Source organism: Hyalella azteca, unplaced genomic scaffold (genome assembly GCF_000764305.2).
Source record: "Hyalella azteca isolate HAZT.00-mixed unplaced genomic scaffold, Hazt_2.0.2 contig8660, whole genome shotgun sequence".
Taxonomy (NCBI): Eukaryota; Metazoa; Arthropoda; class Malacostraca; order Amphipoda; family Hyalellidae; genus Hyalella; species Hyalella azteca.
In genome coordinates, this window is record NW_025938747.1 from 22,632 (window position 1) to 45,038 (window position 22,407).

Consider the following 22,407-nt stretch of genomic DNA (forward strand, 5'->3'; position numbering starts at 1 on the left):
CAACAGCATCGTGCATCAGTTGGCCCAAATGAGGGCGGATGAACGATAATCAGAGGCGGCGATCCATCGTGGCCTGGGACTGCTATGTCCCAAACAAGTACCAAGATTACCAAGCTAATTCTGAACATGCTACAGTGAATAGCGTTTATGTAACAGAATTCTCGACTCCAGTTGGGATCAACCGGCAATCGCAAAACTGACGCAAACTAAATAACTCCTTACCACAGCCACGAATGCCGGCGAGCAAATGACCAGCGTGCACCTGCATGCTCACACACTCATGACTTAGCGGTAGATTCGTCCAGAGAACTCCGCATCCAAAACCTCTACACCGCATCGAACATGCCAAATCATTTTCACATTTTTAGATGGTACATTTTTTTAGAGGCAAGTTAACCTCTTCTGTCACCAAACCTTGAATCAAATCCCAGAAATCATATTGTTGCGGGAGAGCTTCCAACATATATATGCTAACCGTCAATATTTTAGACGCGATAGTGATAAGGAGAGACTTCTCAATAACTAGGGCTACATTACTTTATTGGGAACTTCAAAAAAGCTCAACCTAGCTTGCCTAGAGTGCCATTAGTCTCTATAGACACGACATGTTAACAGGTGTACAACAAAAAGCCCTTCTTACCGGAGACCTTACTCAAAATACATAAACGCACGGATGACCCATTGCAAAATAACTACACGAAAAGCAGGAAAAACCATTGGCGTTACGAAGCCCAATACCACAGTTAAAAAATTGGTGTGCAAGTCAATTCGCGGCAAGCGAGAACTCCCAGATTACACGAACTAGGGCTCCTCCTCAGGTGAAGTTTATGCGTTTCAAGTCTTCCATTGCCGAGATAATTCCAAGGAGCTTTACACGAAGTGCTCTGAACTTCGAGCCAGAAGTTAAATCTGGTGCCCACGTCCACCCGCCACTCAAATAGATCATGAATGTCACTGCTGCTGTAATCTAATAACAATAGGAACAATTTTCAGCATTGCATCTAAAATAAAATTACTGAATAATTGCCAAAAATTCACGCGACACGAGGTTGTAGTCACCACCACACGCTGATCATTAAAAGAGACAGGGCAAATGCAACGCATCCTACTCGTGGCCAGCGTGAACCTGGACAAACAAAAGACGGACGTATAGCGCAGCTACATTTTATCAACCGCAAAATAACAACCAATGCTAAAAATTACGGACATGCGAATATCATTCGATTAATGGTCAACGGTAATTTTTGCTTGTCCGACGAAGTACACATTTGCTGACATTTTAGAAGATTGTTTCTCCCAAGCATCATCTCTGAGGTACGCTGGAAGTCAAAACCGCTTCGACGACAACTTCTACAACTTTAATGAGGGGACGCGCGACCAAGACAGAGTTCAGGAGTAACACAGATGCCGAAGACTTGGGTGACCTGAAGGGGGCCGTTTCATCGCTCCTTGTGACCGGAGAGTCGGATTGGACGGTCTACACACGAGGTCGAGCAACCATGCATGAAGATGATACTGAAGATAAGGCGCATAACTTACTTCATAAATCACCTAGTTGTTGGAACTTTGCTGTGTGCTAACCTCACAATCCGTTTGATTACACTGGCCTACAATGCTTTTGTTATAGCGATGTTGTAGAGTGATCTGCAATGCAATTAAAACTGTTACAGAGTTTTTATTCAGTGATCGTTGAATACGGCTAGTTCGAGGAAATGGCATGTAAGAACATGCAACTACTTCATGAAAAATTTCAATGCTAAAGATACAAGAAGGAATTTTGAGGAGATTACAAAGTTACAACAATTTTATTAAATTTTACCTCTAACAAAATTTAAAACCAACAACGAAGTCTACTTCACAGGATCCATCGTTCACCAGTACTCTGATGTACACTACACCAACGGCGACATCGATGTCGACATCGCATTCATCGACACGGTAAGATAATATTCGAAATATTTTTATATCATGTTTGATGATTTTCAATGCATGACTCTCATCATGATTTTTGCCATTCAATATATTGCACTTCCCTTTCAGTTTACTCATTAATTTCCTAATGGGGCTGTTTTAAAATGCGGAAATTTTTTAAATATTGGCTCTGCCTACTTCACATTAATTCTTATGTGTCAATCTCTGTAGTGCTCATTTTCCTAGTAAGATTCTATGAATACCTATTATTTTATTTAATCTATGTCTATAGATTCCTGTTATAAAATCTATAGAATCTATTATATTCCTATTATAGAATCCTCCTATTTTCCTATTAAGATTCTATAAACTAGTAGTTTGATGAACGTCAGATTCTGACTTCCTAATGATTCTGAATTACTAGGGATTATATTGCAGTAATGGTAGAAAAAATTCGCTACAAGCCCTCCAACCCAAAGTATTGTAGTATAGTATCTTCGGCGTTGAAGAATAGGCTTGAATAAGCCTGTGGCCGAATTTTGTACTATTCGTGGCTTGTTCACAGATCTAAAAACTTGCCTTTTGACCAGATCTTTTCAACTGAGAGTGGTTTGAAAACGGACTTTCAATGATTCCGTAGGGTAATAGGCATTTAAAGACTGAACATATGCTCCTGCATAGCCTTGTCTAGTTTGTTCTTAAACGTGTTCATACTCCGAGCGCCAACTCGGAGTTGCATCGCAGTTTTTTTTTGCCCCCTGGTGTTGGTTCTTGTTTCACCTTCTATGAATCCTTCTGGGATCTTGAATAAACCATGTGTATACGTGTATACTGTACTTCAATGAGGCCACCACGCAGACGTCGATAACAGAGCCTTGGAAACTTCATAATCTTTAACCTTTATTCATAAGACTTGCCCTTCAAGCCTGGAATTACCTTTGTTGCACGTCTTCGAACATTGTCTACTAATATTTTGTTAATTTCAAGCTTCGGTGACCACACGGCACTTCTAAACTCTAAGTTTGGGCGCACGACAGCAACAAACCAAAGCTTCATCGCTTCTGCATCTAGGAACTCTAATTAGCGTCTGATCAGTCCAAGAAGTTTATTGGACTTTTTAACTTGCGTTTCAATATGTCGAGAAAATTTCGGCTCTTTGTCGACATAAACTCTCAAATATTTTTTCGCACTAGACTTTTCGATCATTACTCTCTCGTTGCAACCATGTCTTCTCATGCTGTAAGCTTTGCTGTTCGTTGTTTTTTCGCGACCGGAAGTCTTTACACTTAAAACGCATCAGTCCATTCAACTAAACTATCAACACCATTTTGAGTTGCATTTTAGTTGACGCATCCTTCAATGTATTAAAAACTTTGTGTCATAAGCATACATGGAGCACACGCCCTACTTCTGGCAGATCGTTTGTAGAAGCAACGAGCATAACAGGCTCATGAAAGCTTCCTTGTGGCCCGCCGTTGTACACAGTTGCCCAGTCTGACACGGTTTCGTTAATACTGACACGTTCTTGCCTACCTGCTAGAAAATCTCTGATCCATTGGAGTACATTTCCTCGATAATGTTCCTCGTGAGCAACAGGTGCTCATGCGGAACACAGTCTAATGCTTTGGCTCGGTCTAGGTACACTGTATCCACTGGCTACCGTTCGTCCGGCAGTCTAGTCCAATCGTTCAAAGTAGACAAGAGGTTAGTGGTACAGGAGCTACCGGCCATAAAGCTATGTTGAGTCAGATAGGAGATAGCTAACAGTCAAGTGATCGATAATCCTATCCCTCACAACGGATTTAATTACCTTTCAAACAACATTTCTAAAACTGACAGAGATGATATTTACCGGAGCTACTCTAGTGAGTCTAGTCAGCTTTTTTGAACAATGGTGTCACTTGATCTTTTCAATCGACCGGCAAAGTACATCGTTCAAAATTTTTCGAAAGAATACTCTCTAAGGGCCAGTCAGAACGATTGCTAATTCTTGGAGTAATCTAGGGTTTAAGCCGTCTGGGTCCACATGACTTGTTGGGCTTCGGCGACCAGGTGCTAGAGAACCTCTTCTCGTGTATGTCAAAACCTGTTAACTTTGAGCCTGCTGGGCGCTCATCAATAACTGGAATACTGTTCAAGTCCACATCTATGAAAATGCAGCTAGAGAACTGATTTCGAACGTTAGATGAACGCCATGCCCTCATCAGGGGATAACTTTTGTTGATATACTTTCAAATCAGAAGTGCCGTCGTTTATCTTACACTTTGAACTAGCGTACGAAAAAAAGGCTTTCGGGTCCTTTTTGCGTTTGTGGCAATTTTTTCAAATTTTTTCCTGCGGTGTGACAGATTCTTTTAGCTTGATTTCGAGCTAATGCGTACAGGCTATAACCAGCATCGCCACGTGTCCTTCTAGGTCTAAGCTTAGTTCTAACTCTACTGTTCATCCACTGACTTTTTGACTCCACCGAGCTTAATCTTAGGTACACAAGCATCAACTGCCGACATAACCGTGTGTTTTAGATATTACCATGAATCAGCCGCACTCATGTTCCAAAGTAGAGTCCAAAATATTTGCTGCACTTACTAAAATACGGAGTTTAACATTGTGGCATTTTGCTAAGTTAAAATGTTCAGGCTTCAGAGGCGATTTTTCTATAAAGAACTTAAAACTGAAAAACAAAGATTGGTTGTGGCTTTTGCCAAACGGCGCCTCGTGGCAAAGCTCGTTTAACATTGATTCTTTACTAGTAAACAATAAATTTAGAATATTTGGAATCCGTTTACGCCTAACACGGGATGGCTTTGTGATGTGCTAGATCAAAAATAAATCTCGCACAGACTCCATGAACAGGGATACTGGGTGATTCCTACCTCCTCGAGAGGATTCATCTGCCCAGTTTATTTCTGGATGGTTAAAAGTCATCAACGATCAACGTATGCGACCTGCTGATGCTCGGTAAAAGGCTGTTTAATATAGTGCTTTATCATTAGCAGAGGAACTGTTTGGTGATCTATACACGACGCCTATGAGGAGGCTATCCTTGCCTTTAGAGAAAGTTCGCGCCTAACATATTCTCAAGTTGATTTGTGGTCTGCAGATAACTTAACTTGCTGGGCCGCATAAAAAATTCTAACCCACTGATCTGCACCTCCACTGCACTGCTCCTCATGTAAGTTATGAAAACAATTAAAACCTGGCAACTGAAATTCAGTAGGTAAAATTTCCACCGTGATTTTTAGGGAGTGTTTCAGTAATCCAAATAATGTTCATACACTCGTTTGCGATCACAGTTAACACTTCACTTTTTTGGTTCAAATCGGAATCCGAGTTCGTGCAGATACATTTTAAAACTTTTTGTGCACATATACTTAGATGTATGACTTTACTTCTTACACTATTTACAGGGCTGGATCTGAGGACATGACTCGATCCTCCTGTTTAATTATTTTCCAGCTCCTCTGACTGACCGTGAGCGGCCGGTGTTGTCCTGACTTCTCGACAATGGTTGACCTGATTTTCCGTGCTTTTCCCCGATTCTCTCCTGCCATTTCTTACCAAAATTCGCTCTCTCCAAAGGGGTGGAATACTTCTTCACAAAATTGGACTTTTACTCGGCGGGTTCTCTTAGTTTTCTCGTTGCGTTTAGCACGCTCCAAACCTGTGCAGGATCCTTAACAGTCACCAACTGAGGTCTGATGGTATTGGCAGCAGCATCCTTCGAGCACAGCCACTTGCACGTAGTAATATCAACCAGTGTGCTGAATGCCTTGCTTGGTGAGCTCAAATGACCAACCGCAAACCAGTCATCAGTCACTCGAAAATGAATTGCGTTTATTAACCGCAGTGACAGAAATGTGGTTGTTGAGATTACGAGTTAAAGGTTGGGTAGAAATCGTTCTCTGCTGGGAAATTAGAAATTAATCTCACCGTTGCCCCTTTCATGGAGTATCACTGAGTTCGAGCTTTGCTGAAGTTGACTCTAAACTTTGGCTCCTATTTTGCATAGGATTGCCTTTTCCTTGTTTAAATATAAGCTAAGCCTGGGTATGGCTTTTCAATCCTATAAACTGGGTTTTCATTAACGAACGGCTCCTACCAATACGCTCTCAACTATATCTACAACCTCACAAGGGTTAAAAAGAAACAAAATTCGGATTATAGTGAGTACTTAAATCGTAATTCTAAAACTCTCTAAGAACCTGAAAATTGAACAACGGGACGTCATATGTTCAATGAAGCTCGAATAAGCATAGTTTATATTGCAATTTCAAATATTACGAAAGTAATGCAAAAAACAATATGTGAATTAATGGCAATTAGATGAACGCGCGATCAAACGAGATAGCAGGTAAGAAGCTCACAGGCAGATAATCGAGTGGGTCAAGATAATAAACATGGATGAGTCAGCTGCTTGACGATGAATGAACGTAATTTAAGACGCACTTGGCCTTTAGTGGAACGTAATGACCTAGTCTTGACTCTCGAAGGTGAGTCACTGCCGCCACACCAGCGAGCAAGTGAGTGGATAGTATTCCCATATTCGAAGAAGTTCACTTGACACATTTAAGTGGATCATCATGACGCACTCATTTTTCACAACACTAGTATAACCATGAAACGGATATGCTTACGTTATACTTTTGGCGCGTATTCTAATCAACTACATGTGGACCACACCCGTGCATTGAACACCACGCGCATCTGTTCAGTTGCTGGCGTCGTGACTGCGGCGTTCACCGCCGGGATGGCCCAGCACGTACTCGCTGAGGCAGCCCCGCGCCACAGACCTGATGGAGTTGTCGGGCAGACCGAGCTTTTCCATCTGTAGAGAGAAGCGTGGATCTGTTGCACCAAAGATCTGTATGACCTTGCCATACAGAACTCTGGTGCAAGAGATCCATTATGAAATGATCTGATGCAACAGATCATATTTTAATGAACAATATTGCACACTATTGAGCGCTTCAGGTTTAATAATGCGTATTTAGTAATTGATTGGTTGTTTGAAAGTATGGAGGTATGGCATCGAATCGTAAATGCGAGCATTTCCTTATTTTGCTAGATTCATGGAAAATGTATAAGCAGACGCACGATAAATTCGATCACGATCTCTGCTCAGTAACTATATAAGAACGCTGCTCATGATATTAGAGTAAAGTAACGGAAAATCGATTGAGACGCTCTTTTCAGGTTTTTCAGGGAGTTGTCACATTGGAAGCATATATAAAACTGTAGGAAGTTGTTATAGTATCTTACATCGTTAACTAGATCATGATAACTTACACCTTGGACACGTGCGAAGTCATGATCGATGTCTCCGTTAGTGTGGTGTTCATCCGCGTACACGCACACGTTGGATCCCGTTAAGTTCACGTCGCTGTTGGTTCCAAATTGTTAGTTGAACAACATAGAGTAAGCTGAGACGTGGACAGGTCGAGTGGTTTAGTTAGAGATCATTCTGATCATCAAATATAGCTGAGCATTGGCGCTATATTAAGTTTTGGCACTGCTGGGAGGTTGCTGTTCACTGCTGGTCTCCTCACATGGCAAAGTTTAGATTGTGGTTTTATGAATTGAATACTAATGGGGTTAGCTTTACTGAGATAAAAATGTGCGACGAGTGTTTTATCTAAACTAGACTTGATCTGACTCCCGAACTTTGTACTATCACATGCTGTCCTTTGACATGAAAAGAAAGAATCGAACAATGTTAATCATCAGATTCTTAGAGTAGCGTGTATAATTTATCAAAACTTGACGCATCACGAAATTTTTAAACGACATTAATCGAATTGATCGTTGAGTATATCTAAGCAGAGTATAGATATTGTCTCAAAAGCATACTATCATCGACGCATATTGGCATGACTAACGTGTAGAACGTCCACCCCGACTGCCCGGTCACGATGAGAGACGAGACGGCCATGTCCAGGTCCCCCAAGTCAGCGGCGTTTGTGTTGCCTCTGAACTCCCTGCCTCTGAAGTACGTCCCCTCGTACAGGTTGTAGTAGTTGTCGTTGAGGCCGTACGGACTTCCTGCGTACCTCAGCGACGATACCTGAGGATAAATCAGCCTAATGGAACAGAATTTGCCTCAATCCTCTGTATGGAGATTATGTTCATTTTTATAATGGAATTTGTAAGGGAATTGTACACTAAGCATAATGATTCTTTGGATTAATTCCGTCTAGTGTTTGTTTCTTATCATGATAAATCCATACCAAGTAATGCTTAAAATCTGATAATACTAGAAAAACTTGAAAACCCATAGTATGATTACATTCGTAAAATTTCTATATCAGTTTTACTTACCATGTTTTGGCACTGAGGGCTCCAATTTCCGCACTCGCCAATTGGCCGAACTGTGCATTCAGTTTCATTGGTGATCGGGTCGTAGTTCACTTCGTCGTAGAGCAGCCATCTGAAATTTGGCGCTCGAATGAATGAACTGATTTCTGACATTCAGTCGATGTTATTTTCTTGTTTGCTGGGATCAGAAAGTTGGATTTCTCAGGGGGATCATGTCAACCCGGGCAGTCAGCTAAATTCTGTGTTTATGCTACGGTAAAGCTTGTTTATGAAAATAGCTTTAAGAGACAGTATTTACTGACTTTACTTACATTCCAACGCCACATGCGCTCTGGATGCTGTTGTCCATCTGCACGACGCTGAGGTCAGGCATGTACTCCGTGAACTGGTAGTGGGCGCCGGTTTGGTTGAGGCCGACGTAACCTGTCAGGTACCGGAAATCACCTGCTCCTGCAACCCCTGCTGGGGAAGAAACTTGCATAACGTCTGTGACCGATGACCTTTATTTATCGACGATCTTAATGATAAAATTGTAAAGAGAAATTGAATGCACAAATTGAGCACATTTTTGAGTGTATTCAGGAAGGCGAAATCGATCAAGGAATGCATAGAAATGGTAAAAAAATACTAGATTGTGATACCTTTCTCAGATCGAATGATTGAAGTGATGAAAACTAAAAGGCACCAGAACTCTAGGAACTTCATTTTGATCTTATTTCAAGACAAACTACCAAACGTTGAAGTTTCGAGGGGCCACTGCAAAGGCTCTGATGATACGTTAAATCTTACCAGTTGAGTGTCTTGAGAAGTGTCAGCTATCCTTGCAAATGTTATACTTCGCACGAGTAGACGATAGGGTGGCATCAAAGTGTAGCAGATAAAGAGATATACGAGTCACGATAGGCAGAACTTTTCCCGATGCGCTACCGAAGAGACGTAAGATCGTTGTCTTTTCAATTATCTAATCGAAGTTCTTCGGTAATGAAGTTTCAACCTGTAGTTTCATGGGTCGGCTGCTTATAAGCTTAAAGAATTAAATGGCATCGATATTACTAGACAAGCCACTTGCCGGTTGTCATGCTTTATTTGAATTAGCCTGACAATTTTTGCTGGTAGCATATCTGTGAGAGGTTGATCTGAAAAAGGTTTCTACTTACAAAATAGCCTTAGACCTGGAACTAACTGTGGCCTTATATGCTTATAAAGCAAGAAGTTTGTATGAGGCGCACCTTCTATCCAAACTCATGACTTCCGATTTGAAACTAACCCAAGATAGCTTTCATTAACCAACCTTAAAGTAAATTGAAAGATATGAACGTTAATTGTCTATATGTTCGTTTCTACATGTTGTCATGTTGCCACAAGTAGAAATTCAAAATACTATTATTTTTTGTTGCAAACTTCCAGCATAGGGTTTAAATTTACGGAAAATTTATGTTTTCGCTTTACTGAGCATCAAAATTCATTTAAACTACTGAAAAATTAAAGAAAAAAACTTTTCTTGCGCAAAAGTTTCCCTTCCTTTATGAGATTGAAGTAAACTCGGTAGAAAATGCTCTCGTTGAAATCTCAACAAATCAATTTATTGCAGAAGGTTATAATAATATAATAATAGCGGTTCCAGCGTTGTAGGCAGTAGGCCTGTCGCCTATTCTTAACATCGCAGAACATTCAAAGCATTTTGCGGTCTCGAACTCGCAACTCACCGCTACAATTCTGCTGTGCTTAACCGCCCGGCCTCCTCGCCGATTCTGACCAGAAACTGGCGCACAGAGCTGGGATCGAACCCGCGCCTCTCTGCTCCAATCCTGGTACGCTCAACTGTAACCACTGGGCCACCCGTTTCAACAGCTCAGATTTAAAACCGAAGTCTAGCAACTAATGAAAAGAATAGTTAGTATTGCTAGCGTAAATGAGGAACAATCATGAGGGAAGTATATAAAGGGAACCGTTTGCTTATCATTCTTCTAAAAGCTGCAGAAGATGACACATGAAGCAATAAGCAATTTTCCGAAGACATTTCCCAATTTCTGAGGTCCGTTTGATCATCACGCGAACAGTGAGAATTGAGACATATGCAGATATTGCCGCCTGTTCTCATAACTCTCAACTCAGACCGTTGCTATCCTGCGGTATACATTAGAAATAATACAATCAATTACCTGACCTATGACTTGATATTCACCACGAAGATTGGTCAATAGCGCGACGCGAGTCTCGACTTTATAGTTGGAACCTATGCTGTATTATCTCCCCTGTTAACTAGGCCTTTTTTGTAGTTCCTGTCCTATATGTGCCGGGGATCGCATTTCAAGCCTTTATTTTTTTAAGCCTCCAATAGCATTAGCCGCTTTATGTAAGGAACTCGGTTATAGGAACTACCAGCATGGCGGTAAATCATGAAATAACTTTAAAAATTATGCATATATTAAGCTCTTATTTGTGGCAGAAGATACATCAGTAATCATCAAATGATTCTTTGGTTTTATTTTCCACTCGTCCGATGCCTGCCTGATTACCTCGCTCATCGTGGGAATTGTGACATTTGCATAGATTGCCTATTGACTGTCAGTTCAACGCGCCGTTCTCCTCTATATAGTGCATCTTAATTGACGCACTCTTTGTGGTAGCGCTTTCAAACTCCAAGTTATAGCTTGTCATGCAGTGTTGAAATAAGTTCATGATGACGGCTCCGATGTTCTGGCGCTGTTATTTTTTGTCGCTACAATCAACCTAAATGCCCGAGGTAACACAATGCGTCCACATTGGATCATCATGTATTTCTTACCCCAATTTTAATTCTTCCACTCCAGAAAATTCGACATAAATATCTATTATACATTTCGAAAATTGTGTGTTAGTTTGTTCTAAATCTCCCTAGGTAATACGAGTTTCATTAACGTATTTAATTAAATTAATGAAAATATTGAAGAATTAAATCATTTTTATATAACGCCGTTTGGCTGTACATTTTCCTGGCACTAGAACTACATAGGGATTGTTGGGGCGCGTATCCAGGATACATCACGTGTCGGAATGTTGTATATAGGGGCTTCTGGGGGCGTATTTAGAATATTTATTGTGAGATTTCGTAAGTTATAATTTTTGTGGATGCAAGATTGTTTTAAAGTTAGTTAGTAGTTTAAAGTAGTAGTTTAAAGTTAGTCTCCCATAACTTCTTTGTGAACTCGAAATTTATGTGTCCAATGCGTTTTCGTAGCTAGTATACTGCCAGTACCTCTTCTTGCCATTCGGAACATATATCAAAGATGGTAAAAGATGAAAAAGAAAATGGCAAATAATTATAGAAGATGGAAAGACAAAGCAAATTGATATCAAAGACGTGGAGAATTATCAATTTTCGGGGTTCTATATAGAAGATTGAAGCAAATGAAAGAAATTATTAGTGTAAATCGGTTTTGTATCCTTGACGACTGACTGATTTTTATGTTGAGATTTTATGGAGTCAGATCAGACAGAAAAATTCTATTCGTTGTACAACACTGGGATTGTACGTGTTAACTCAGTTAGCACCGGGATTGCTAACTGAGTTCAAGTAGATATTGGCATATTGCATATCAATACAAAAATTCAACAGTTATGGTGTCGGGATATTGTATGTAGGGGCTACTTCATGTTGTTGGCACAATGTAATATAGGCGCTGTTGGGGCACGTATCCAAGATCCTTATCGAGACGGGATATTGTAATTAGGCGCCCTTGGGGGGGGGGCGTATTCAGGATTGTTATCGTTAAAGGTTATGGTACGTAAGGCTGTTGGGCGCGTTTCCATGGAACTTTTTGGTGTGGGTCGCCTGCCGAAGACCACCACTGCCCTGGATGCAATGGACCATCATGATTCCTGCCTTCCGGAACGTAGCCTTCAACACTTCAAGCCGTCCGTATCTGGGCCGTGGGTCGAACCAACCCTCGGTCGAACGGCCCCTGGTCGAAGGACGATAAATTTTGGAACAGAACTATGCTATATGAAACAACCTCAGATGCGGCGAACGTAAAATTACGTAATTTAACGATGCCAGTAAGTCAGATTCGATCCGCGGCCTGGTGGTGCACGGCAGGTTCTATGCGAGGCCGGAGGAAGTCAAAGCCGAGTGGTTCACGGCTGATTGGTGGATGTCCGGAGAGATCCAATTCGTTCGATTCGGGGCTTATTGGTGCAAAAAATTGGTGGTGCACGGCTGCGCTCCCTTTGGTGTCAGTAAGCATTATAGTGTCGGTGAAATTTATGGTGTCGGTAAACCTTATGGTGTCGTTAAACTTTACGGTAAACAAATCTCAGAAAAAGTTCGGACACTATACGAACAAAGTTCGAATTGATCTCGATCGAATCTCGGCCAAATTTCGGACAGATATAATGAGTCCGAGCAAATTTGTGATGAATCCCAGACCAAAGAGAGTTTCATTAGTTGGTTGTTTATAAAATGTTATTATCTATTTCACTTCTCTCATGCAGCTCTAATAGAAATTTCCGCGGGGATCACTTTAAAATGAAACATTTCGAACATCTGCATGAAAGTATATTGTGGTTCCATAGATAATTTAAATGCAAGCTCATCTTTCACGGAAGCATGACAGATAATAGTTTTCCTGAGATATTTCGACGAAACTTTGAGGAGTCGTACGAGAATAATTGAAATTCTTCTGCAAGTCTACTGAAAATTTATCAATTAATATTATCATCCGTTATTAATACAAATAAGATTTCAGTCATGCAGTTGATTGGTAGTTCGCAACTATAGAATAGACAGCTCATCATTACTATTTCTCTGGGCCTCTCGTATAGTTATTTGAAGCTACGTATGAGTGTCAAAAGTTATTAAAATCTTATCACACTAATAGAAATTTTTATTTTTTTCAGTAGTTGCGGGAGTTGGTGATTTCCGGTACCTGACAGGTTACGCCGGCCTCAACCAAACCGGGGCACACTACCTGTTCACCGACTACAGCCCCGACCTCAGCGTAGTGCTGATGGACAACACCATCGAGAGCGCCTGTGAGACTGGAAAGTGAGTAAAATGAGTGGAGTGGCACCACATTGATATTGTCACGGAGACGATTTCAATTAATGTTATTGTATCAATTTTAGAACTCACAAGTTATTCAACAGAATTTGAACTTCACACAAATAGTGGACTTCACAAAATATGAACGGGAATAATAAGAAAAATTGATTCTGTATAATTTTGAAAACATTTACATGTTTGATATATAATTTGATCTACATTCCGTGCCATGCACACTGAATTTGAATTTACGAGCAATATCTTCTCGCTTAATGGATTTCCTTCTAACCTGATGTTTATCCTAAATGATAAATTCATGTCCAAGCGGTACAGTGAGGTTGTTCCAGAGCCTGAAAATGGGAACTTTATTTAACATTCTTTTCCATACTTTGCTCATGCGTCAGAAGCTATCTGAAGAGAATTAGAGAATTAAAATATTTATTTATGAAATACTTCGTAACATTAATCTTAATATTTGATTGTTGAACAATTTTAAGAAAGGTTCTTACTTCAGGTACAAAAATATCTTCCCCTTTCGTATGCGACCGTCTCTAGTCTGTATATATAGCTGTGCCCGATGTGCACATGCGTACGTCGGGATGACGTCACACAATCTTTATTCTATGGTCGCAGAGCATTAAAAGGAAGGTTTTAGCTTCTAGTTCTGTTGCTTCTCATCTGCGTATTTTGGAATCATTGTATACTTTTAAAGAGAGGCCTAGTTTGAATGCAGCCTTTAGCTCTGATCCACTAGAAATTGTGAATAGATTCGTTTTGGCTAGTTTTTTATTGTATTTTGTCTGTCTGGTGTTCGTAAATTCAGGTTTTAACTTCTGTGCTTTTCTTTTAAATTTAGACTATTAACTTCTGATTGTTTCTGTATTCTAGATTTTTCTAACTGACGATGGAACTGGTCTCCGAAACATTTTCAAGAAATATTGCATTTGTCTCGAGTTTTCTTTTCTTTTGAATTTATACTGAATTTATTATTTAATCAATCGAGTGACATTAATACTTGTGTTCAATTATAATGTAACTGATACGGAACAACAGTAATATTGATGTACAGTAAGAAAATTTCTTATTACTGTTATAACATACATAAATGTTTCGTCCTTCAGCAAATAGATTACAATTTTACGTTCAGATTTTCCTCTTTAATTCGCATTTATTTAAGTTACGCTATTTCATAAATCATAAATTAGTTGCTGCGATCACTGAGATTGTTTTGACACATCATCCAAACAATGCTGTCAGACCATCATACAAAGCCGAAATTAATGATGCTTTGCTTTTTGCGCAACACTATAAACTATTATGCAAATCATTTCCACAGCTGGATACTCTACGACACTCCAAACTACGGCTCGAACGATACGGAGTTTTCTTACCGCTTTACAGAAGTCAGCTGGTGCGGGAATATAGCCACAAGCTTCAGGAACATGGTGAGAAAATCATGGAACTAGCCTAATTAGCGTACCAACTAATGAGGTGGTATCTTGATATGCTCACCTAAACAATTTTTGTATTGATTCTTCCTGATTGAACAGAACGAGGTTAAGTAAAAAATTGTATTTCTTATTTATGACCCACCACTGGCGCCTTCTTGCTTACATTAACGGAATTCTTCTACAATAAAACGATGACTATATAATGCTCAGTTGAGTCAATAATTTAATTGTTAGAATATTACGCTAAGCACAGGCGATCCAGAATTTCATCTAAAATACTGCTTATCTGGTAGGCGTCCTCGCTGAGGTACGCTGGGAGCCCAAACGGCCTCAACGATAACTATTACAATCTGTACGAGGGAACGCACTTCCGGGGCAGGGAGTTCAGAGGCAACACAAACGCGTCCGACGTGGGTGACCTGGACATGGCCGTCTCATCGCTTGTCGTGACCGGACAGTCGTCGTGGACCTTCTACACGTAAGTCCCAAGTTCTTCTGCTGTATGGTGGGAAATATTATTAGGTATAATTAACTGGCTGGAGAATAGGTCCCTGACCGAGAAAGAACTTTTGCCAGTCTCACACCGTTGTCTTATACATATAGGCAATCCAGATGGGGGCGCAGGAGGGAACAAGAGAGTGGACTGCATGTTGAATAATCTGGTGTTGGTGAAACCATTCATTTATTGGGCCACATTAGTTTCATTGCCCTAACTCCTGACTTAGCCTAAAATCTCTTGCCTTAATGTGCAATTTTGAGAGAAAATTGAGAGGCAAATAAGGGAAAACAAGTAGAGTAAAATTCCGACAGCAGTAATAAATTAGTTTCAGAAATGAAATGTATTCTTCTCCATATAATTAAAAAAATTTATTTTTCATTTCTCGGATGCAAGAAAATCAAGGTGGTCGAGCAACAAGAAAGACGAATGCAAAAAAATAACTTTGGAGTTTGCCTTCCATTCTTCACAGTAATAGCAATCTTGCACTTGTAACTAAAATGAACAAAGTGAAACCTCGAGGAAAGGATTAAATAAAGTGGAAAAGTAAAAGCATTGAAGGATTAAGAAAATTATGGCTTCCATCATTGAAGAATGCAAGCACAAATTAAATTGCAGTTTTTACAACGAAGTATTCATGCCAACCGAAAGGCGAAAGCCATTCATGAATATAAACCTGTCAATATGAGTGAAGAAAAATTATTAGCAGCATTTTAAACTAGCATTTCTAGCAAGCGGAGTAAATGTTTACCAAATGTAGCATATTCGATCATATCAGTTTTAGTGCGCAGTTGCATCACTCGCAGGTATCCGAAACATTCCTTATTTCAATATTGATTAGTGGCATAGTTCCTATCTATCCTATCTAGGTTTCGGTTATCTATTTAAATTCTCTTTCCTACTTTTCTGGGATAACGCACTTTTACGACGAACAATCAGAAATCCTTATTACTTCAGATTTACGTTACGTTCTTGTTTTAATATCTATATAATGTCAGGTTGGATTAAGCCGTAGTGGTCGCTAGCGGCGCGTTGATACAGTTCTCGACTGGCCAATGACGATTTGACACAAGAAGATAGATAATGACACATGTAAATACCTCAACACTTCCTATATCATAAAAAATCAGACAATTACAGGACTGGATAGATCGAATTACAGAATACAAGACACAGACCTAATTACAGAAATTTATTGGCTTTGCGAAAGCACCAGCCTCTACGGAAATTAAAGAAACTACGGAAATCCCGTCATCAATCGTACGTCGTCAGATCTTGTGACGTGGGTATCAGTGCTCGTGGTAATCGGTTCATTCGGCAATAATCTTACGGCGTCAGGTCTTGTATCGTGGCTATCAATCCTCGGGCAAGCGGTTCACTCGTCAAATCCAATCACGTTCCAACACTGCTCCGACCTTAGTCTGGTTGCGTCACCCAACAGAGACAAGTACAGCAACCTCCCACTCGGCTTGTTGCCACGGGCCTGTCTTTCACGGTAGTTACCGTAGTAACTGAATGATCGCTAATAAATGCAGATATTAAAATGTAAGTTATTTGTTTTGATTTAATTACATGTGTGTTCATATCTTTGATAAATTCGTAATTGTGTAATTTCCCTATCATTATCTATAATCAAGAAATAAATGCAGATTTGCACAGCCTGCCAGAGCAAGTGCGCAGAGGCTAGATAGCGCCTGACCGGGTCTGACGATATCGTCACTCAAGTGAATATTTTTACCATGTCGCGCTTCTCTCGCGTCTCAACTCTCAACGCCGTCAGGGCTGTGGTGGCTGGCTCCATTAACACTTTCAAATTTTAACTATGTTCTCCTAATTTTTCACAATGAAATCATTCATCGTCTTATTGTTCATTCGAGTATTCACACATATGTTTTGGTTGGCTTGCATTCATGTCCACGGGCTCAAATTGACTACTACCATTAACAGCGGCCTCCACTACACCGGAGCCAACGTGTGCGTGTATGCGTTCTCTCATCCCACCCACGATGGCATTGATCTCGACAGCACATTCTACAGAAATGTAAGGTGACATACTTGAATATTATTATTATTTGGATACCATGCTTTACGATTAAGCCATGAGACCCTGTACTCAATATTTTCGGTGTAAGGTATCGTTCACGAAGTAAACGAAGTTAGATACTATCTATATATAAGCTCCATATCACTGTGTTAGATATTATCGTCGATACTTCAATTGTTAGACACTATCTTTAATGTTCAAGCTGTAAGAAATTATCCACAACGTTTAGAGGGTACGGTACCATTCATGATACCCATGCTCGATAATTACGAAGTAGGATACTGCGTTCTAATCTTTCGTAGTAAGATTCCACGCTCGATATTTACGAGATAAGATACCATGCCCAATAAATAAGAATACCAAATACGTTGCTCGATGTTTCGAATGTGAGATATAATTCTTAATGTTATGATGGCGGATACGCTGCTAGAGTTACTGAAATCTTGCAAGGTTTCCGACCTGATAATTTTCGATCATTTTATTTTATCACATTCTAATCTGTCACAATTAAATCATTCATCGTATTATTGTTTATTCGAGCATTCACACATAAGTTCTGGTCGGCTTGCATTCATGTCCACGGGCTTAAATCGACTATTACCATTAACAGCGGCCTCCACTACACCGGAGCCAACGTGTGCGTGTACGCGTTCATTCATTTCACCCACGATGGCATCGATCTCGACACCGCATACTACATAAATGTAAGGTGACATACTTGAATATTATTATTTGGATACCATGCTTTATGATTAAGCAGTGAGACACTGTACTCAATATTTTCGGTGTAAGGTAGCATTCATGAAGTAAACGTATATATATGTAAATACTATCTATATACATATATATATACTATGTATAAGCTCCATATTACTGTGTTAGATATTATCATCGAAACTTTAATTGTTAGACACCATCTTTAATGTTCAAGCTGTAAGAAATAATCCACAACGTTTAGGGGGTGCGGTATCACGCACGATACCCATGCTCGATAATTACGGAGTAGGATACTACGTTCTAATCTTTCGTAGTAAGATTACGCACTCGGTATTTACGGGGTAAGATACCATGCACGATAAATAAGAATACCAAATACAATGCTCGATGTTTCGAATGTGAGATATAATTCTTGATGTTACGATGGCGGATACGATGCTAGAGTTACTGAAATCTTGCAAGATTTCCGACCTGACAATTTTCGAACATTATATTTTACCACCTTGCTGGCAAATTTCTTCATTAGTTTTCTAAATGAATTAAGGCGTTTCTACGAAAAAAATTCTGAGACAGCTGTTACCTGGTTTCATTGCGAACTGGATGAGATAGATTCCCAGTTCAGAATAATCTGATAATTTTCTAAACACCACAACTGCGATCACCAAGTGTGAGCCAAAATAGCCAACCACTTCCGATACTTTCTTAGAGGATGGAAGCGAAAATTTTCTAACAGGGTATTTATCTATATAATCGTTAGTTTGTTCAAAAACATTTAACATATCGAACCCACCACGATTCAGTACGCCGTACGGCTGGGAGTCCAGAACCTGATGAAGTCAGTCTGTTAGTGACTCCCAATGATGGATTTTCTTGCCGGCCGCAGCAGGTCGACTGCTACGTGTGATTGTCTCACCAGCACTGCCCACGTATCACTGTCCTTATCGTTTGCAAATTTCACGGCATCTGAGTAAAGAAATACGCTTGTTTAGTGATGAAATTATAAAGTCAAACAAGGATTTTTTTAAATATCGATTGGATGGGATATAGTCAATATGATTGACAATTAAATGATCAGTCCGTTAATAACATGTCTAACCTCTAAAAAGTAATTTACTCGAAGTAGACAAAATTAATGCAAAAACTGTGGTTTCCTTGCAAGTTGACGATTCGAATCCCCAGAAGATTTTGATAAACACGATACCCCAATCCTATGGAGCCTAAAGACTCCGTCCTGAAACATTTTCCTTGCAGATGGACGACCTCGGTCTGCCAGACAACTCCATCAGGTCTGTCGCGCGGGGCTGCCTGAGCGAGCGCGTGCTGGGCCATCCCGGCGCTGAACGCGGCGGTCGAAACGCCAGCAACTGAACACTATATATAGAGGACAGATGTGCGTGATGTTCTGTGCAGGCATTCAGACTGCATGTGTTGGTTGTTGACCGCATAAATGAACGTCACATGCGTCTGAGGCATGATGGACACTGCATGAATGTATACTAGGTGGGCGTGATGAACGGATGCAATGGTTGTTCACATCAAGCTCGTTTCCTTTGTGTAATGAAGAGATGTGTTTGATGCCCATCCTGCAAACATTATATCAACAGATGGTCTTGACGTGTATAATGTTTGCAGCGTATACTCGTATGCGTTAAGCGCTCGCATATATACTGCTTTCATGGTGCCCAAATGCTTGTTTTTATCCAAACACTCTCTGATGTGTGTACTCGACTGTGGCCCACAATAAAAAAGAGCAGATGGCAAGGCACAACCATTGAGTACCTGTCAGCTGGTGTGTTGTGAGCTAATTTAATTCATGCCTCCTGCCTTTTATGGAAATATTGCATTTTTCACGTTTGTATTCTCTCACTTCGATTGCATAAAGTTTCCTGTGAACTTTTTAGTTTCACTGAAATGCTATACGGTTTTGTGTATATCATTCCGGCTCTGGGCTGAGACCCTCTCCCTGTCCCATGCGCACCGGATAATTAGTTGTTGTCGCAGTGTCATGCGGAAAGTGTTAAAAAAAATAAGCGACATAGAATTGCCAGAATGTCGTGAAATTAAGGCTCGTAGTCAGAATGCGGCGAAGTCTGAGAGTGAGGTTTTAGCAACCATCCTGTGAGATCTTCGATCTGCCCTAAGGTCGGCCAGTCGCTACCCTCGAGATTTTACTCTTTGTGATATGATATCCTAACCAGCCCCTTTTTTGCGGCACCTGGTGGCTTTCAGGTGGCCGAGGAATGGCCAGTGGTCGGCTATACCTAATTGGACTAGCCCGACCACTGGCCACTTATAACTCCTCGCCCCTCATTGAGTTCGCCTTCACCATGGCGCCAGTCGCGAACTGACAGCTCAGTAATTTGCGATGACTCTTTCCCCTCATACCTTCCACAAAGACTCTATCTAAACAGTAAATATACGGGATTTTCACTCCATGTATAAGCATGCTCGAATATAAGTATTTTTTGGTAGGTAATATCTACAAATGTAATAGGTGGGTAATATCTACAACAAAAAATATCAAGTGTACCATTCAGAGGAAAACGAAAATTATAACCCGTTGACATCTCGAAAAAAGTGTAAAATTCGCAAACTTGACAAGGAATTTAAAAGCAAAGAAAATTCACCATATCGATATTGAAAACGTTTCGGAGTCCAGCTCCATCATCAGTTCGGCTAAACTAAAAATGAATAAAATCACTTTAAAAGTCAAAATTCAAAGACAGACATAAAACCTAAACAAGACCTAACATTATATCGAAAATATAATCGTTAGTTTGTTCAAAAACATTTAACATATCGAACCCACCACGATTCAGTACGCCGTACGGCTGTGAGCCCAGAACCAGATGAAGTCAGTCTCTACAGACTTACAATGATGGATTTTCTTGCCGGCCGCCATATGCTCGAACGCTACGCGTGTTCGTCTCACGAGCACTGCCTTCTTATCACTGTCCTTATCGTTTGCAAGTTTCACGGCATCTGAGTAAAGAAATACGCTTGTTTAATGATGAAATTATAAGGTCAAACAAGTGATTTTTTAAAGATCGATTGGATGGGATATAGTCATTATAATTGACAATTAAATTATCAGTCCGTTTATAATAACATGTCCAACGTCCAAAAAATAATTTACTCGACGTAGACAAAAAATGCAAAAAACGGAGGTTTCCTTGCAAGTTGAAGATTCGAATCCCCAGAAGATTTTGATAGACACGATACCCCAAGCCTATGGAATCTAAAGACTCCGGCCTGAAACATTTTCCTTGCAGATGGACGACCTCGGTTTGCCAGACAACTCCATCAGGTCTGTCGCGCGGGACTGCCTCATCGAGCGCGTGCTGGGCCATCCCGGCGGTGAACGCGGCGGTCAAGACGCCACCAACTGAACACTATATATAGAGGACAGATGTGCGTGATGTTCTGTGCAGGCATTCAGACTGCATGTGTTGGTTGTTGACTGCATAAATGAACGTCACATGCGTTTTGATGCATGATAGTCAGAGCATGATGGTCACTGCATGAATGTATACTAGGTGGGTGTGATGAAAAGATGCGATGGTTGTTCACATCAAGCAGAAGTGTTTCCTTTGAGTAAAGAAGAGATGTGTTTGATGTCCATCCTTCAAACATTATATCAACAGATGGTCTTGACGTGTATAATGTTTGCATCGTTTACTCGTATACGTTAAGCGCTCGTATATATGCTGCTTTCATGGTGCACAAATGCTTGTTTTTATCCAAACACTCTTTGATGTGTGTACTCGACTGTGGCCCACAATAAAAAAGAGCCGATGGCAAGGCATAACCATTCAGTACCTGTCAGCTGGTGTGTTGTGACGTACCTGTCAGCTGGTGTGTTGAGTACCTGTCAGTTGGTGTGTTGAGTACCTGTCTGCTGGTGTATTGTGACTATGTCGACCTTCCCCCTCATACCTTCCACATACCTCCATTAAATCAGTTAATATACGGACTTTTCCCTCCACATATCAACCAGTTTTTCATAACCAGTTTTTGGTAGATAATATCTACAACAAGAAGGCTGGTCAAGAAATGCCGAGGATACCATTCAACGGAGAATATGATGAGTCGATATTCTAGGAGATTGAAAGACATTTTGAGAATACCTTAGTTTCATTTTTGCGCGAAAAATTCTTGATGTATTGGTTCACTGGAAGCAGCAGGCAAATTTTTCCGTTTTATGGGCTGTAGAGAATAAGAACCCATTGACATCTCGAAAAAGTGTATAAGTCGCAGACTTGATGAAGAATTAATGTTCAGTTTCTTGTAATTACCTCCATCATATAGCTCTATACATATAAAGTTTACATATTTTTTATTTCTGTCCACGTTTGTAAATAATTAGCTGGGTAATTATGGAAAAATTCATATCGCTATCTCATTTTCCTGTGGAGTTAAGTCCAGCCTAATTTGTGGAGGAACGTAAAAGGAA

The 22,407-nt window shown here is 40.3% G+C and overlaps 2 protein-coding genes across 6 annotated transcripts; one reads left to right on the forward strand and one right to left on the reverse strand.

The window, feature by feature from the left end:
• The first annotated feature begins 1,861 nt into the window (after window positions 1-1,861).
• Window positions 1,862-22,318, forward strand: LOC108669499. 5 transcript variants are annotated; one of them, XM_047881706.1, is made up of 6 exons: window positions 1,862-1,938; window positions 13,102-13,249; window positions 14,583-14,691; window positions 14,991-15,175; window positions 17,141-17,234; window positions 21,227-22,318. In XM_047881706.1, the coding sequence occupies exons 2-6, from the start codon at window positions 13,212-13,214 to the stop codon at window positions 21,341-21,343; spliced, it is 543 nt and encodes a 180-aa protein (XP_047737662.1). In that variant the 5' UTR covers window positions 1,862-1,938; window positions 13,102-13,211; the 3' UTR covers window positions 21,344-22,318. The 5 variants fall into 5 exon arrangements, with proteins under 5 accessions (XP_047737662.1, XP_047737658.1, XP_047737661.1 ...); XM_047881702.1 differs by lacking the exon at window positions 1,862-1,938 and adding an exon at window positions 10,833-10,969; XM_047881705.1 differs by lacking the exon at window positions 1,862-1,938 and adding an exon at window positions 10,833-10,969 and having other exon boundaries at window positions 13,105-13,249.
• On the reverse strand, window positions 6,140-8,971 carry LOC108669498. Its single transcript, XM_018156846.2, has 6 exons — window positions 8,865-8,971; window positions 8,535-8,682; window positions 8,227-8,335; window positions 7,788-7,972; window positions 7,198-7,291; window positions 6,140-6,736 (listed from the first exon to the last, which is right to left on the reverse strand). Exons 1-6 carry the CDS (start codon window positions 8,926-8,928, stop codon window positions 6,620-6,622), a joined length of 717 nt encoding a protein of 238 aa, XP_018012335.1. The 5' UTR covers window positions 8,929-8,971; the 3' UTR covers window positions 6,140-6,619.
• Window positions 22,319-22,407: the final 89 nt, after the last annotated feature.

Coding starts and splice junctions, on each gene's coding strand:
- LOC108669498 (XM_018156846.2), bottom strand. CDS start 8,928: ATGAAGTTCCTAGAGTTCTGGTGCCTTTTAGTTTTCATCACTTCAATC. Junction 8,683..8,864: donor AATCATTCGATCTGAGAAAG/GTATCACAATCT, acceptor CTTCCCCAGCAG/GGGTTGCAGGAGCAGGTGAT. Junction 6,737..7,197: donor ACTTCGCACGTGTCCAAGGT/GTAAGTTATCAT, acceptor TTCTCTCTACAG/ATGGAAAAGCTCGGTCTGCC.
- LOC108669499 (XM_047881706.1), top strand. CDS start 13,212: ATGGACAACACCATCGAGAGCGCCTGTGAGACTGGAAA. Junction 14,692..14,990: donor CCACAAGCTTCAGGAACATG/GTGAGAAAATCA, acceptor CTTATCTGGTAG/GCGTCCTCGCTGAGGTACGC. Junction 15,176..17,140: donor TCGTCGTGGACCTTCTACAC/GTAAGTCCCAAG, acceptor TACCATTAACAG/CGGCCTCCACTACACCGGAG.